Genomic DNA, 17,172 nt, shown 5'->3' on the forward strand with positions numbered 1-17,172 from the left:
GGAGTGACAGACAAAAAGGATGACAAAATAACTTCACCTGATCCCATTTGCCATGCACTAATACCTCTGGTATACTTTTCAAAGAATCGGACACTTTCAATTTTATAAAACATATAATGCCACAGACATCCACAAATTGCATGTTCATAAACTAAATGTACTAAAATTAAAAATACAAATTCAGGGGTTCAAGACAAGAAAAAATAAATTCCATATGTTGTGACCTGAAAGGAATGGAAGTGGGAGTGAGGAAGGGGAAACAAACTGTAGCGATGTCAATAGTAAACTGACACATCTTTCTCAAAAAATACTCAACAATCAACAAATGTTGGCTATACACAGTGGCTCATGCCTATTATCAGCTACTCAAGAGGCCGAGGCAGAAGGATCATTTGAGGCCACGAGTTCAAGACCAGCCTGGGCAACAGCAAGACCCTGCCCCCAAAATAAAAAATGTTAAGTGCCTAATTAATGACGGGCACTATGGTAGGGACTGGAAATAAAATACAGTCCCTGCCCTAAAAGAGATCACCCATCTCTCCAACTAGACTGTAACAGACAATTACAATACTCTGTAATAAGTGCTACCAACAGGGATGAAGGTACATCAAACTTAGAACTGTCTAGGCCACCTACTCAAAAAAAGGAAACGATGTGGCTATAAAACCCAGCTTTGAAATTTTAACTAACATGGTATTAGTTAGGGTAACACTGATCACGAAACTCAAACAGTAACAGATAATGTGATAATGTGGACTTTGACCAAAATACTAACATTACAAGCTTCAGTTTTTGTTTTTGTTTTGTTTTGTTTTGTTTGACACAAAGTTTTACTCTGTTGCCCAGGCTGCAGTGCAGTAGTGCAATCTTGGCTCACTGCAGCCTTCGCCTCCTGGGTTCAAGCGATTCTCCTGCCTCAGCCTCCCGAGTAGCTGGTATTACAGGTGTGCACCTCCGTGCCCAGCTAATTTTTGTATTTTTAGTAGAGATGGGGTTTCACCATGTTGGCCAGGCTGGTCTGGAACTCCTAGCCTCAAGTGATTCGCCTGCCTCTGGCTCCCAAAGTGCTGGGTTTACAGGTGTCAGCCACTGTGCCCGGCCTTTCAATACTTCTTTTCTATATGGTGATTCCTCAACTCCCTTTAATCAGAATGTAGGGCAAGTGGTACCTAGGGACATTTTGCTTAGAATACAAGGCAAACAGGGAAGTTTCCTTGAGCAAAAATCACAGCAGACTTACCCTAAAACCATAATCCCTTTTCTTCTCAGTTAAACATTTCTTAAGTCACAAAGGCATTAAATATTATAAAATTTACATTATATATACCAAGAAACTGATTATTCTATGGCTTTGTTTTTTGGTGGTGATGAGGTGAAATATGTTTCTGTAATACAGATTAAGCATCCCAAATCCAAAAATCCAAAATGTGAAATGCTCCAAAATCCAAAACTTTTTGAGCACTGATATGATGCTCAAAGGAAACGCTCATTGGAGCATTCTGGACTTTGCATTTTTGAATTTGGGCTGCTCAACCAGTAAATATTTATAATGCAAATATTCCAAAATCCACTTCTGGTCCCAAACATGCTGGTCCCAAGCGTATTTAGATGAGGGATACTCAACCTATACCTTTTTGTTAGAAATGTATGCACTAATAGGCCAGATGCAGTGGCTCACGCCTGGAATCCCAGCACTTTGGGAGGCTGAGGCGGGTGAATCACCTGAGGTCAGGAATTCAAGACCAGCCTGACCAACATGGTAAAACCCCATCTCTATTAAAAATACAAAATTAGCTGGGTGTGGTGGTATATTCCTGTAATCCCAGCTACTTGGGAGGCTGAGACAGGAGAATCGCTTAAACCCAGGAAGTGGAGGTTGCAGTGAGCCAAGATTGCATCATTGCACTCCAGCCTGGGCAACAACAGTGAAACTCCATCTTAAAAGAAAAGAAATGTATGCACTAACAAACATAAAAACCATCCTATAGGTAACAAGAACAAGGCCATACTTTCATGCATCTAAACAAACATAAGCATACAGGCTACTAGGCCTCCTACTTGCCATGGTAAATTGTCACTATCTGACACTACCCTGCAGTTCATGGAGCAACACATACTCACCAGCTGGCCTGCCAGCAGCGGCATATACTCAATGATGGCCAGGCGGACCCTCCATTTGGCATCTTCTGCCAGCTCCACTATGGCAGGAAGGAGAGACTGAGAGAGCTGACGGATTCCAATCACTTCATTTACACAATCCAAATTGGAGATGATATTCAAACGAACTTCAGGACACTGCAAGTACACAAGCCCCAAAAGACCACATATAAAAATCAAGTACTCTGCCCAACAGTCTCCTGTCAGGGTAAGATAAAAGGTGAGGTAAGACTCAGGTGAAAAAAAAATGGATAATCTTGAAGAAATAATAGTGAGTACATAAATAACTCAAGGAACATAAATGATCTTAATCAGAAATTTCAATTAAAAGTCCGTAATACTAAAGACTACAAGAAAAGTCCGTAAGATGGTAAAGAGCATAATCTCTGGAACTAAATCAGATGCACTCAAATTTCAGATCTGTCATTGTTGAAAGACCTTGCTCAAGTTACTTTAACCCTCTATGCCTCAGCTTTCTCATCTGTAAAATGGGATAACTGGCCGGGCGCGGTGACTCACACCTGTAATCCCAGCACTTTGGGAGGCCGAGACGGGCAGATCACGAGGTCAGGAGATCGAGACCACAGTGAAACCCCGTCTCTACTAGAAATACAAAAAATTAGCTGGGTGCTGTGGCAGGCGCCTGTAGTCCCAGCTACTCAGGAGGCTGAGGCAAGAGAATGGCATCAACTCAGGAGGCGGAGCTTGCAGTGAGCAGATTGCGCCACTGCACTCCAGCCTGGGCGACAGAGCAAGACTCCGTCTCAAAAAACAAAACAAACAAACAAACAAACAAAAAGGGATAATAATAAGACCTACCTCATAGGATTGTTGTGAGAATTGCATGTAAAAATACATGCAAAGCACTAAGGCTCATGCTTGCCATGTAGTAATTACTCAGTAAATATTAGGTATCATTATAATTTTTGATACTATATTTAAACTTAAATAAATGAAACTTTTTAAACAAAGACACATTAGCTTTAAAGAAACCAGGGAGTATAAAGCAAAAATCAGGTAAAGATGATAAACAGATATTTCTAGGTTTACTCTAATGGGTACTTTTGCCCACTTTCTGAGGAACCTATAACCCCATACCCAAAATCACAGGTGTCATTGGTTTAAAATAAGTTATGATTTTTTTACCCATTTTCTTTTTGGGGGTTCTATTTTAATGAAACCCTAAACCAAAATCAAATAAAATCAAATTACTATCAAAGGCAACAGAACATAAAGCAAGACCCACCTCATCCTTTAACTGAGCTAAGAAAAGAGGTAGAAGATGTTCAATGGTATTTTCTTTGCCCAAAATAGTAGACAATCCCATAATTACAGAAGCTAGAGCCGATTTGACATGTTGATTGGTATCGGATACTAATTCCTAAAATAAAATCGAAATTAAAAGCCTTTATTACAAGACAACAGAAACTTCCATACCATTATTCTGGGAAACAGAGTCTTGCTCTGTTGCCCAGGCTGGAGTGCAGTGGCGTGACCTTGGCTCACTGCAGCCTCACCCTCCCAGGCTCAAGCACTTCAGCCTCCAGAGTAGCTGGGTCTACAGACATGCACCACCAGGCCTGGCTAATTTTTTTCATTTTTTCCAGAGACAGGTTCTTACTACATTGCCAGGGCTGGTCTTGAACTCCTGGGTTCATGCAATCCTCTTACCTTGGCCTCTCAAAGCGCTGGGATTACAGGTGTGAGCCACCATGCCTGGCCTAATTTTTTTTTTTGAGACAGTGTCTCACCCTGTCACCTAGGCTGGAGTACAGTGGCATGATCATAGCTCACTGCCATCTCAACCTCCTGGGCTCAAGCAATCCTCCCACCTCAGACTCCCAAGTAGCTGGTACTACAGGTGCATGCCACCAGGCTCAACTAATTTTTGTATTTTTTGTAGCAATGGGGTCTCACTATGTTGCCCAGGCTGGTCTCAAACTCCTGGGCTCAAGAAATCCTCCCACCTCAGCGTCCCAAAGTGCTTGGATTACAGGCATGTACCACCATGTCTGACCCCAAGGAATTTAAAGACAGCACTATTTCAATATTGATTAGTTGATAATGTTTCCTCAGACTACTTGTTAGGTAACATAAACCTATGCACCAAAGAGCAGTTTACAATTACAATGGGCTAAAAAGTGATGAATAACAATGTTGCACATTAACACATCTTCCCCATTCATTCCCTGTCAACCTTTAAACTCAAAGAGCTTTAAGGTAAACAAACAAACAAAAATGAGATTAAGGTTTACCTTCATATAAATCAGAGTGAAACAAAATAAAGTCAGGTTTACCTTTATATAAGGCAGAATTTGATTCATAATTATGGTCTCTCTATCTTCAATGGGCAAGTTCTCACCAAGTTCTAAAAGATAAATAGAAAAAAAGAATGCTTTCACAGGGCCATTTACAAAGAGCCAAATGAGGACATTTAACCAGGTTTATCAATAATTTCAATTAAATTATATGTTTAAGCAAATAAGGAAAACAGCTCTTGTTCTAAATAAACTTTTCGTGAACTCTCTATGCCATTGCGTATCACACCAATCCAACGTGAAAGGCATTTTTTTTTTTTACAAAAACAAGACAAAATGATTTCTTGGTTTTAAATATAAAGAGACTATCTTTAAGTGACAATGTAACATTTCCACACACTAAAAACATCCCTATGTATTTTAAAAACATTCTAGAACAAAAAACATGCAAAATTGACTAACAAAAAAAATGCACCAAAATGAATGACACATGTTCCAACATAAATTGAACTCCTTAACCTTTTACTTTGTGGGCAGCAGCTGCCCGGACTTCAGCTTCACAGTCTTTAAGTAGGTTCTGAAAGGCGGGGATGAGGTCATTTAGGGTGATTTTAGGACCCATGGCTTTCTGGAGCTATAAAAGAATTTGAACGGGTTTTAATGTATACTAACAAAAGAATTAACAAGAACAAAACAAAATTGTGCAATCTGTAAGTACATATTTTTGCCACAGCACTTCCCATTGAAAAGAATTAATTCAGAAACTTTGGGTACCACAGCAAATCTATGTGTTTTCAGGTTTATTTCCTTAGTACTTAAAAATGATCACTTTACCTCTGAAAATCTGTCAGCCACCATATAGCGAACGCGCCAAGATTTATCTTCTGCTGCTTGTCGAAGTGTAGGCATCACCAAAGTCTCAAGGTCATCCTGAGACAATAACTGGGCAATACTGACACAAGCTTCCACAGCAAGGAGGCGCACTGAATCCTAAAGGAACAAAATTTCTGTAATTCAGACATTTACTGAGACCCATGGGGAACTGCTGTGGGGTGGTGCGGGTGTTTAAAAAAATTAACACCACCAAGACTGCCACACCTTATATAGTTTCACGTCTTGACATCTTTTTCTTTTTTTTTTTTTTTTTTGAGGCAGGGTCTCACTCTGTCACCCAGATTGGAGTGCAGTGGCACAATCTCGGCTCATTCCAACATCCGCCTCCCAGGCTCAAGCGATTCTCCTGCCTCAGCCTCCCGAGTAGCTGGGATTACAGGCAGGAGCCACCACGCCCAGCTAATTTTTGTATTTTTAGTATAGACAGAGTTTCACCACGTTGGCCAGCCTGGTTTCAAACTCCTGACCTCAAATGATCCACCTGCCTCGGCCTCCCAAAGTGCTGGGTGCTGGGATTACAAGCGTGAGCCACTGCGCCTGGCCATGTATTTACATCTTGAAAGAGCTGCTCCTGGCCGGGCCCAGTGGCTCACGTCTGTAATACCAGCACTCTGGGAGGCTGCGGCAGGCGGATCACGAGGTCAGGAGAGGGAAACCATCCTAGCTAACACGGTGAAACCCCATCTCTACTAAAAATACAAAAAAAATTAGCCAGGCGTGGTGGCGGGTGCCTGTAGTCCCAGCTACTTGGGAGGCTGAGGCAGGCGAATGGTGTGAACCCAGCAGGCGGAGCTTGCAGTGAGCCGAGACTGCGCCACTGCACTCCAGTCTGGGCGACAGAGTGACACTCTGTCTCAAAAAAAAAAAAGGAAAAAAAAAAAAAAAGAAAGAGCTGCTCCCTTTGCCTGGAATGGCATGTCAAAGTCATAAAGATAGAAATGACTTTGTACTATGAGTAAACAGCAAAGTAATTACCTTGGCTAGAATGCAGAGTTTCTATAAAGGAAATGAAAATTTTAAAATTAAGTAAAAAAGAAAAAAAAACATTTTAATGATGCCTTCAAAGCCTTACTATAACAGAAAGTTGAGGGATAAAAATGAAAAGAATATTTGTACAAGTTATTTATAACAGATTAGGACAAAGGTAAGAGTAAGAGTAAAGGAAATCACTTAGAAAGCTTAGTTTTCAAAAAACTCAGATCAGGGTGGCAGTAACAGGAGTGTAGGCAGCATAAGATAATGACTTGGAAAGAAATACACAGAACAATTAAAAGTTAGAAATCAAAAACAAAAATCAGTTGGATTTAAATGTCGAAGATCAAGGACAGAATAACTTTGAGGAAGCTGTGGCTAGAAAAACACAGAAATTAGAAAAGTATGGGATTAATGAACTCAACTTTCCAAATGTAAACAGCCAATGTCAACGTGACACCTATGTCCTTTGAGCAAGTGGAAAATACACAATTAAGACAAATCAGTGAGGGGCCAGGCACAGTGGCTCATGCCTGTAATCCCAGCACTTTGGGAGGCCGAGGCAGGCGGATCACCTGAGGTCAGGAGTTCAACACCAGCCTGGCCAACATGGTGAAACCCCATCTCTACTAACAATACAAAAATTAGCCAGGCGTGGTGGCACGTGCCTGTAATCCCAGCTACTCAGGTGGCTGAGGCAGCAGAATTGCTTGAACCCAGGAGGCAGAGGCTGCAGTGAGCCGAGATCGCGCCACTGCACTCCAGCCTGGGTGACAGAGCAAAACTCCAACTCAAAAAAAAAAACCACCGAAAAAAAAGAAACATCAATGAGAAATTAGAAATTGAGACTGTAGATTTGTATATTATACATATATAAGGTAGAATCTTAATACATGTAAACATTAGCACCCAGGAGAAATAGGTAAAAAATTTTAAGTGTGTACAATAACAGTTACGTATATACATATACACATACTTGAGAGACATAACAGTGACTCCAACTTCCAAAATATTACAAATCTTAGAAACTGTATATCAACAATAACTGACTATATGCCAAAGACACACACATTCCTCTGTATGCAGGTGCACAGGCTAAAAAAGACAGGACTAAGTTCTTGGTAGTGACTACACAGATATTTTTGGATTTCGAAAATGATGCTAAATCATGGGACTGCTAATCAACTACTGAAATATAAGCTAATACATATTTGTTAAAAAATTACTTCTCTGGTCTGGTGCAGTGGCTCACACCTGTAATCCCAGCACTTTGGGAGGCCAAGGCGGACAGATCACAAGGTCAGGAGTTCGAGACCAGCCTACCCAACACAGTGAAACCCCATCTGTACTGAAAATACAAAAAATTAGCCAGTCATGGTGGCAGGCGCCTGTAATTCCATCTACTCAGGAAGCTGAGGCAGGAGAATCACTTGAACCCGGGAGGCAGGGGTTGCAGTGAGCTGGGATCACGCCATTGTACTCCAGCCTGGGCGACAGGAGTGAAACTCCATCTCAAAAAAAAAAAAAAAAATTACTTCTCTTCCAGAACTTCATTTTCTCTCCTACACCTGTTCCTCTTCCCAGAATTTTCTCTATCTTAACGATGACACCATCATCCACCCAGTTGCTCAAGCAAAAAATCTAGGAGATCTTGATTCCTCTCCCACTCATCCAATCCAATAATACTAACCTATTGATCCCACTTCCAAACTGACATCCAAATCCTTTCCATCTTCACTACCACCCTATTACCATCATCATCTCATGCTGAGACTTGAAATGTGGCTGGTACACATTATTTACACTCAAATAATAAGATTTTGGAAAATTTTGGTCGAATACAAATATTGTTAATTTCACCTATTTCTTTTTACTTATAAAAACATGGCCAGGAGAAAACTTAAAATCAACAGGTAGCTTACATTATATTTCTGTTGTAAAGCACTGTTTTAAACTATAACGTTTAGGTAATAAAAGTGCAAAGAAGGCCGGGCACGGTGGCTCACGCCTGTAATCCCAGCACTTTGGGAGGCCAAGGTGGGCAGATCACAAGGTCAAGAGATGGAGACCATCCTGGTCAACATGGTGAAACCCCGTCTCTACTAAAAATACAAAAGTTAGCTTGGCGTGGTGGCATGCACCTGTAGTCCTAGCTTCTTGGGAGGCTGAGGCAGGAGAAATCGCTTGAACCCGGGAGGCAGAGGTTGCAGAAAGCCGAGATTGCACCACTGCACTCCAGCCTGGTGACAGAGTGAGACTCCTTTTAAAAAAAAAAAGAAAAGAAAAGAAAAAGTGCAAAGAAAACGAAGGCTGCGCTTACCATAAAAGTCAGGATGTTACTCTTAAGGAAATGGAGTGGCAAGTGGAGGAGGAAAGAGAGATTGTGTTTGAAAGGGAATCCATGGAGGGATTCTGGGATAGTGGCTGTCAAAGTGATGTCTCCTATCATAGGTGATCGTTAACAAGTTGGTATTACCTTCTAATAGTTCATTAAGTTATACATTTATTTTGTACATTTATTATTAGAATTAAAATTCTAATAATTTTTAAATTATTTTGAAAGTAGGATTTAGATCTTTAGATTTAGGATCTGAAAATGAGACTCATTAATATGTGTCCTGGGGCTTGTGGTCCTGTACACATGAAGCGATCTTAGGGCAGGCAACATGCAAATTAAAAGCCCAAAAGGACTATTCTAGAGTCCAGGAACTCTGGGAGCTGATCCTATTAAGCACCATTACAGAGAAGCGGGACAGCCTAGCTGTGAAGGGCACAAATTCTGGAGCCAAACCACCTAGATTCAAATTCTGACTCCACTACTGCTAACTATGCAAACTTCAGCAAGTTACTTAAACTTTCTGTGCCTTTGTTTGTAATGTGTAAAATGGGCTATCTCATGGGGCTGTTATAAGGACTGAATTACTTAATACACATAACTACTTAAAGGCAGAGAAAAATTAAGTACTTCATTTGGATGTTTGCTTGTTTTATTGTTATTTCTACACCAAAGAGATCTAGATCTTCAGAATTGAATACGATTATGTGAAGCAATCCCATACACTACTATAGAAGAAGCAGAGAGTCAAATAGCTTTCCTAACACATTCTAAGCTTATTTATCTGAAAAGTCAAAAATTCCAGGAAACATTACTCCCTCATATTACAATACAGCCAGCAATTCCCAAAGGTATGTTACCCTCCATGCAGCTTTGGTCTTCCTTTCTAATTATGGCTCCCATTTCCTCTCTGACTCTCCGCTCTTTTAACAGCTGCTAATGTAAGACAGAAATCATGGTCTGGTTAAGAAAGAAACATAAGAACATTGAGATGAGCATGTTACACTTTAACCAGGCCAGAATCAGCACTAATTCTGTAAAAAGAATCCTAACAAGAAAACTAAAACTCCCCAAAGAAATTCTGAAAATTTAGAGGAAAGGAGCATATCTGTGTCCCTTAAATACTAAGAGTTAGTTTACCTGTTCATCTGAAGCTAGACTAGTGAACAGTGGAACAATTTCACTTTTCACACTGTCTAATTCCAAAACTTTTGCAAATTCACCCAATTTGGAAGCAGCAGCACGTCGTACCATTGGTGTGTCATCTGAGCACAAGGAACGGAATTGCCTGCAACATAAAACAATGAAGGTATTTCCCATCAAATAACACTGAATAAACCTGCCCCCATACACACAGACAGACTTTTAGAGGTTTTATCTTACAATAATCAGTGACTAAGCTTCTACTTATAGAAGTAACAAAAATAAAACATATTCAACTGGATAATAAAAAATGACATCATAGGCCAGGCATGGTGCCTCACACCTGTAATCAAAGCACTTTGGGAGGCCCAGGTAGGAGGACTGCTTGAGGCCAGGAATTGAAAGCAGACTGGGCAACATAGCAAGACCCTATCTATATGCCAAAAATATTTTTGTTGTTGTTTGGGGGGGGCTCAAGTGAACTCCCACCTCAGCCTTCTGAGTAGCTAGAAATACAGGCGGGTCCCACCATGCCCAGCTAATTTTTTTCTTTTTAGTAGAGACAAGGTCTCACTATGTTGCTCAAGCTGGTCTTGAACTCCTGAGTTCAAGCAATCCTCCCACCTCAGCCTCTCAAAGTGCTGGGATTACAAGCATGAGCCACTGCATCCAGCCAGAAATTTTTTTTAAAAATTAGCCAGGCGCAGTAGTGTATGTCAGTAGTCCTAGCTACTTGGAGGCTGAGGCTGGAGGATCACTTAAGCACAAGAGTTCAAGGTTGCGGTGAGCTATGATTGTGCCACCACACTCCAGCCTAGACAACAGAGAAAGACCTTATCTCTTAAAAAAAAAAAAAAAAAAAAAGATGTCATAAATCCTACTATCCTAGTATCAGCCACTCATTGGTAACAAGGTACTATGTAAATTGTCAGCTACAAGTCCCCAGTAATCCCAAATAACTCATAGCTTACTGCCTGATTTCTGCTTTAACAAGGCAAAAAAATACCATGGCTTACTGTCTGATTTCTGCTTTAACAGCATTTGATGCCCTGGGATAGCAAACGCTGAACAAACCACATGCAGATGTGCGAGAGGTGAACCAATCCCCACTTGCTAGGCGTTTCACCAGAGGTACAAAATAAGCTTCCAGAGCAACAGGAGTATGCTCCTGGGAGATCTGTCTCAGGGACTCCACAGCCTTGTCACGAACAACAGTCTCTTCCACAGTTGCCAGATTTTCCAAAGGAGGCTGAATGGATTAAAAAGGAAAACCAGAGAAGAAAACTTATTGAATCAGGTTAGAAACAGATAATCACCTTTTAAAGTGACTGAAGGGAGGTGGTACACGTAACCAGAATGTTAGCTGCATCATACCAAATGGTTACTTTCAGCTCACACAGTGATAATATATGGTGCGGCCAACCCAAAGACACGACTTCTGTAGAAAAGCCAAGATCTCGTGTCCCAGATGGCAATTCCCAGATGGTGTCTACAAATGACACAGTGTAAAAGACTTGACACAATATTAATATTACTGTGAGCTGAATCACTAGGTTTAAAAGATACATAGCCAAATTCAGACAGGATCATGTATATTTCCTCAAGAGTAAGTACAAAACTATGACCAATGTTAGGCACCACAAATACAGGATAACAGCTTGTCAGGTCACTGAGTCCACAGCCTTTTCAGTATCATTCCACCATTCCTAGAGGTGCAAGCAACCCTTATCCACCATCTCCATCCCATCCTTTTATCCAACCTATAAAATGCTGAATGCAAAATTGCTTTTTTCAGAACACATTCAGCAACTTTCCATTAGCCACAGGGCAGAAAGGAGTTTCTGACAGAACAATCAAGTGAAAACTACAGAGACTGGCCAGGCACGGTGGCTCACACCTGTAATCCCAGCCCTCGGGAGGCCGAGGTGGGCAGATCACTTGAGGTCAGGAGCTCGAGACCAGCCTGGCCAACATGGTGGAACCGTGTCTCTACAAAAAATACAAAAATTAGCCAGACATGGTGGCACACGCCTGTAAACCCAGCTTACTCAGGAGGCTGAGGCATGAGAATCACTTGAACCCGGGAGGCAGAGGTTGCAGTGAGCCGAGATTGTGCCACTGTACTTGAGCCTGGGTGACAGAGTGAGGCTCTTGTCTCAAAAAAAAAAGGTAAAGTACAGAGATGGTAGGACACCTTGCTTACAGCTTTAGAAACAAAAGAAGCCAAACGGGGTGGATGGTCTGGATTAAGAGCAGTAACTGAATATGGCATGGCCTAGTAAAAAGTGTAAACAGGCTGGCTCTCTGAACCTCTGCCTTACTGAGTTTGCATGTAGTCCAGGTAGATTCTACACATGCCATGAGCTACAGATTTTAAAGCATAAAACCCACATATAGAACTAACCAAGAGTGAAACAGAAGCATAATGAGTTAAAGAAAAGAAGTGTGTCTAATAACATATTTTAAAAATTGTTTGATACACACAGGTAGACAGCATTCAGCTTTCCTAGAAGGTATTTCAGAAACTCATTGAAAAGATACTGTTTCTCACTTGCCAAGGCATTTCATGATCTGTCCCCTGCCTACTGTAACCCCCTCTCGTGCAGTACCACTGGATAATAGCTATCATTACTACAGGATGAGGCCATGCTCCTGAGAATTGCTTATGAGTGGTCTCTTGATTTGAACTCTGCCTGGCCCTTGATGACCACTCTGCCTACCCAGCCTCAACACTTCACACTCCAGCAGTTCTTTTTTTTTTTTTTTTTAAGAGACAGGGTCTTGCTCTGTTGCCCAGGCTGAAGTGCAGTGGCACAATCATGGCTCAGTGCGGCCTCAGACTCCTCGTCCTTCTGCCTCAGCGTCCCGAATAGCTAGGACTCAGACACATGACATCATGCCCAGCTATTTTTTTTTAAGTGTTGGGGTCTATGTTGCCCAGGCTGATCTTGAACTCCTGGCCTCAAGCAATCCTCCTGCTGCTTTGGCCTCCCAAGGCAAGGATTACAGGTGTGAGCCACCACACCCAGCCACACTCCAGCAGTTTTGAACCCAGCCTGTTTCATGCTTCCAAGCCTCTGAAACTCATTTTTTCAATACATTATTATTGGTGTATTCTAGCATTGAGGACACAGAAGAAACAAAGCAGACAAGGTTCCTCACTCTAGTGGCATTTACATTCTAATGGAGTAAGACAACAATCAATCAAGAAAACAAGTAGATGGTGATGAGTACTCTATAGAAAAAAGGAGTAGGATGATGTAGTAAGGGATGACTGTGAGGCTATTTTCAGTTGAGTGGTTGGGGAAAACCTCCCTGAGGAGATGCATTGAAGTTGATCCCTGAATGACAAGGAGCCAACCACAGAAAGCTTGAAAGAGCTTTTCATTAGAGGGAAGACCTAGGGCAAAGGTCCTAAGGGAATAATGAGCTTGGTTAGTTCAAAAAACAGAAAGATGACCAATGTGAATGGAAGAGGTTATCAAGGCCTTTTGCAGTCTGTTCCCTGCCTACTGTGACCTCTTCTCATGCAGTACCACTGGGCATATGATAATCCTACAGAGGCGGGTCATAAAACGCCTTGTAAGCTAAGGTACAGAATTTGGATTTTCTAAGAGCTATAGCAGAGAGTGAGCCATCTGCTGGGTGATGTGAACTGTAAGAGTCGGGTGAGAGGCAAGAGTGGAAAGCATTGCTAGGAAGCTACTACAGCAATCTAGAGGAAAGATGACAGTCTGGACTAGGCTGGTAATAGGAGGGATGGAAGAAAGTGGACTTATTTGAAATATACGTAGACTCTATAGGAATTACTAATGGATTAGATGTGTGGAACAAGGCACAGAGGATTCAAGAATACATTCTAGGTTTTGGCTTGTGCAAGTGGGAAGATAGTGATACCATTTACTGAAGTGGAACAACTAAATGAGAGGTGTATTTGGGGGATAAAGCTAAGTTTTGTTTTGGGTATGTTAAGTTTGAAATACCTGTTTGACATACAAGTAGAAAAAAGCATAGGCCTATATACATAGACAGAAAAAAAACTCTCTCTCTCTCTATATATATATATTCATACTTATCTATTAATCAATCTACCTCAGGAGTTCCATGGAAAAGTCAGAACTAGAGACAGAAATCACAAGAATCAGTATTACATACCCAGTATTCAAAGCTCTGACACATACACCCCTACCTTGTCCAACTGTTGAATTCCTAGTCATCCTTTAAAACCTAGTTCAGACATCATCTCCCAAGGTCTTCCCTGATCACCCGGAGTGAATCCCTTTCTCCCTTCTATTACGTGGGTATTTCGTGGGTACTTATATCTTTCCATTTAAGACGGCACAGTAATTATTTGCTGACACATAAAGGCAGTGACCTCATTAGATTCATTTTGGTGCTTTTTTTTTTTTTTAGGAGATGGGGGTCTCACTATGTTGCCCAGGCTGGATTCAAACTCCTGGGCTCAAGTGATCCTCCAGTCTCAGCCTCCTGAGTAGCTGGTACTACAGGCTTGTGCCACCAAGCCCCCTCACATTGGTCTTCAACATTAACATTGTAAACTATGATGTGTCTGATAAAGTAGACTCTCAATAAATGTCAATTAAATTGAACTAAATTCATCAAACTCACAAAGTCAGAAGCAAAAGTTAAACTGACAAAGACAAAATGCTGCTAGGTGAGAATTAAGACTTCCAACATCGCGCGGGGGAACCATAAAAACAATCAAACCCTTTTTCTCCCTACATCTAAACTAATAAGTCTACAGACGCAGAAAAGGAGGACGAAGTTCTCTTATTTACAGAAAAAAAAAAAAAGGAGTTGAGTGCAAAGTGCCTACAGTACTTATTCTCTCAATGACTAACATTATGACTATCTGCCCATAAAAAGATCTGCATAAAAAATGCTGCAGTGTGTCTATCACCAAACAACGTATCATTTATACTGCAAAAGTTGTAGAAGGAGGGTAGGCAGCTTATAAATACTCACCAGCAGACAGTGGGCAAAGTCAGGACCTCCCACTAGGCCAGTGAAATTTCCCAGCTGCTCAGCAAGAGCTAATAGTACCTCATCTTCATCATAAATTGTATCTGGAAGTGACAACAACAGGACTCATCAACATGGATAGCTCTCCCACAGGTGGACACTGACACAAAACTAGGAACAGATTCACTATGCGACCAGGAAGGTGACCCAGTCAAAATCCTAACAGCATTTTCTTTCTTCTCAACCGTCTTCCTGTATCTGCTTTGCACAACGAATTAGAAATTCATACTCCCGTATCAATTACTTTCCCAATAGCTAAATGGTTGATGTTTGAATATATCTAGCCACAACTAACAATATACTCTGTTCTGTTTCTTTTGCACAAAAAACACCTGGCTCATTTTAATGTGGGTAACAAACTCTAAAAAAGTCAGTGTTGAAAGCTACTGGAAAATGGAATGTCCCTGCCTTTCTTTAAACAAAGATTCACATACCTGTAAGAAATGGCAACAATTCACTTCGGGTCCTTTCTACTCCAAGTGCTAGGGCAATTGTTGATAACTTCTTAATACTGTTGAGTCGGAGCTTCAGAAAAGAAAGTAAAAAGAAGAACAATGTAAAGAAACGGCTGAATTTAGATCAAAAGACAAAAGGTGCTAACAGGTGAAATTATGACACAGGGGTAAGAATGAAGATAACCTTTCATTTAGATTTTACTGTTAAGGAAGCTCATAAGGACTTCGAAAAAGAAGTGTAACTCGGCCTCACTAGCCGGCGGAGGATTTCCCAGGAGAAACACTCAGAAGGGACCGGAAGAGAAATGAATGAAAGACAATACAACACCTAGGAAGTAAGATAATTTTAAAAAGAGAGCACTTTGGCAGTGGTGAAGCAGGTGAAACGGTTGAATACAACACCTGTGGTTTCAAAGAAAAGTTCCCGCAGAGCGGATACAACTACTCGTCCAGGTTAATCGGCCATGCCACCCCCGCTTTCTACCCAACAAGCCGAGCCAGTTCCAAGCCGAGATGAAGGGATCCAGGGGCACTTCAAAGGGCTTCTGGGCATCCTGCGCCCCTCAGCCGCTCCAGCCCCGTCTCGGCCGGGCACCGCGCTTCTCCTGCTCCCTCGCCCACGAGACGCGGCCACCTCACGGCCCGGATGGGGCGCCCAGGCGGGAAGCGGGTTCCCCGACAACCGCCCGGGAAGGGCAAGGCTCCGGGCGGACGCCTCAGGGGGTCCGAAGCAAGGGTACTAGAGAGGTACCCGGGAGGGTCGGGGCGTGTCACCACAGCCCCTCGCGGAGCATTCCCCGCCTCCCCTTCAAGTTTCTGCTACGAGTCCGACTCATTCAGTACCCCGGCCACCCCCACCGCGACGCAGGCCTTCCCCCTTCTCTACCACGCGACCAGCCGGTCTCGCCTCGGCTCCCCGGCCTCAGTCCAGTACCTGCACGTCTTCATTGCGGAGCTCGTCGATTAAAACCGCGATCGGGTATAGCGAATCATCTCCATCTCCACCCGCTGCTCCTGGGCCGGTCCCGAGCTCTGATGCGCCCGCCATGTTCTTTCTCCTCCTGCTGCTGGTCACCGCCTCCCGCCCCGCGCCCAGGCCCCGCCCCGCGCCCAGGCCCCGCCCCGCGCCCAGGCCCCGCCCCGCGCCCAGGCCCCGCCCCGCGCCCAGGCCCCGCCCCGCGCCCAGGCAGTAGGGACCAAGGCCGCCACGCGGGTTTAGCCGAAGTTGGGGAGCCGAGTTTCTGTCCCGATGATTAAGGCTCCCTTCCGACCCCCACTGCAGGAGTTGTAGGTCTGAACTCAAGAAGACGGGTGGGCTGAGAAAGCGAATGGAACCCCTGCGTCCTTTCCCCAGCCGAAAGAAACAGGGACAGGGATTCATCCAGCTCGTTGTAGTCTGAAGGAGCCAGGAACCTACCTGAATGGTCTGCGCTGTGCCCTCTTAAGACTCAGGCGGACCAAAGAGAGTGCCCGAGGCCAGGAGGAAAAAGGCTTTAGCACCTCCCCTGACTTCTTCCTGGCCCTGAGCCACTGGATCTCCAGCCCTAATTTCTCCGCTCAGACTCAAACTTCCACAGAACCCCTCCACCTCTTCCCGCGGCTCTTTCTCCAGAATGGTATCTGGCTCCTGCTCCGTAAGACAAATAACGCGGGCGGTGAGAGAAAATGAACAGTGCTGTCCAAACTCCCCAGTCAATATTTTTTCCACGCAAGCTGTTAAAAACATGCTGCTCTCTTGTTTTTGTGTTTCTTTTCAGTTTGGTACTGGAATGGTGCCTTCTGTTGTATTTTCTTCCTCCCATTTTTTAGCTTTTTAGCATGCTAGAAGTACAACAATGAAGCAAAACTAGGACAAGCTTTAATCCTTCCAAATTGGGTGGGGTGGCTACTTTGCTTGAGCAAGAAAACCCAAACT

At 42.8% G+C, this 17,172-nt stretch overlaps 1 protein-coding gene across 8 annotated transcripts in view; it reads right to left on the minus strand.

Moving 5' to 3' along the window:
* The window catches only part of PPP2R1B (protein phosphatase 2 scaffold subunit Abeta), a 42,634-nt gene extending 26,268 nt beyond the window's left edge, over positions 1-16,366 (minus strand). For 2 of the 8 annotated variants that reach the window (XM_016919871.4, XM_024346826.3), the window contains exons 1-10: positions 16,192-16,365; positions 15,237-15,327; positions 14,746-14,846; positions 10,776-11,008; positions 9,757-9,904; positions 5,250-5,405; positions 4,935-5,049; positions 4,455-4,525; positions 3,404-3,538; positions 2,122-2,295 (exon numbers count right to left, since the gene is read on the minus strand). In XM_016919871.4, the coding sequence (XP_016775360.2) occupies positions 2,122-2,295; positions 3,404-3,538; positions 4,455-4,525; positions 4,935-5,049; positions 5,250-5,405; positions 9,757-9,904; positions 10,776-11,008; positions 14,746-14,846; positions 15,237-15,327; positions 16,192-16,305 (1,338 nt within the window). In that variant the 5' untranslated portion in view covers positions 16,306-16,365. 8 annotated transcript variants of the gene reach the window in all.
* Between the last annotated feature and the right edge of the window lie 806 nt (positions 16,367-17,172).

Source organism: Pan troglodytes, chromosome 9 (genome assembly GCF_028858775.2).
Source record: "Pan troglodytes isolate AG18354 chromosome 9, NHGRI_mPanTro3-v2.0_pri, whole genome shotgun sequence".
NCBI lineage: Eukaryota > Metazoa > Chordata > Mammalia > Primates > Hominidae > Pan > Pan troglodytes.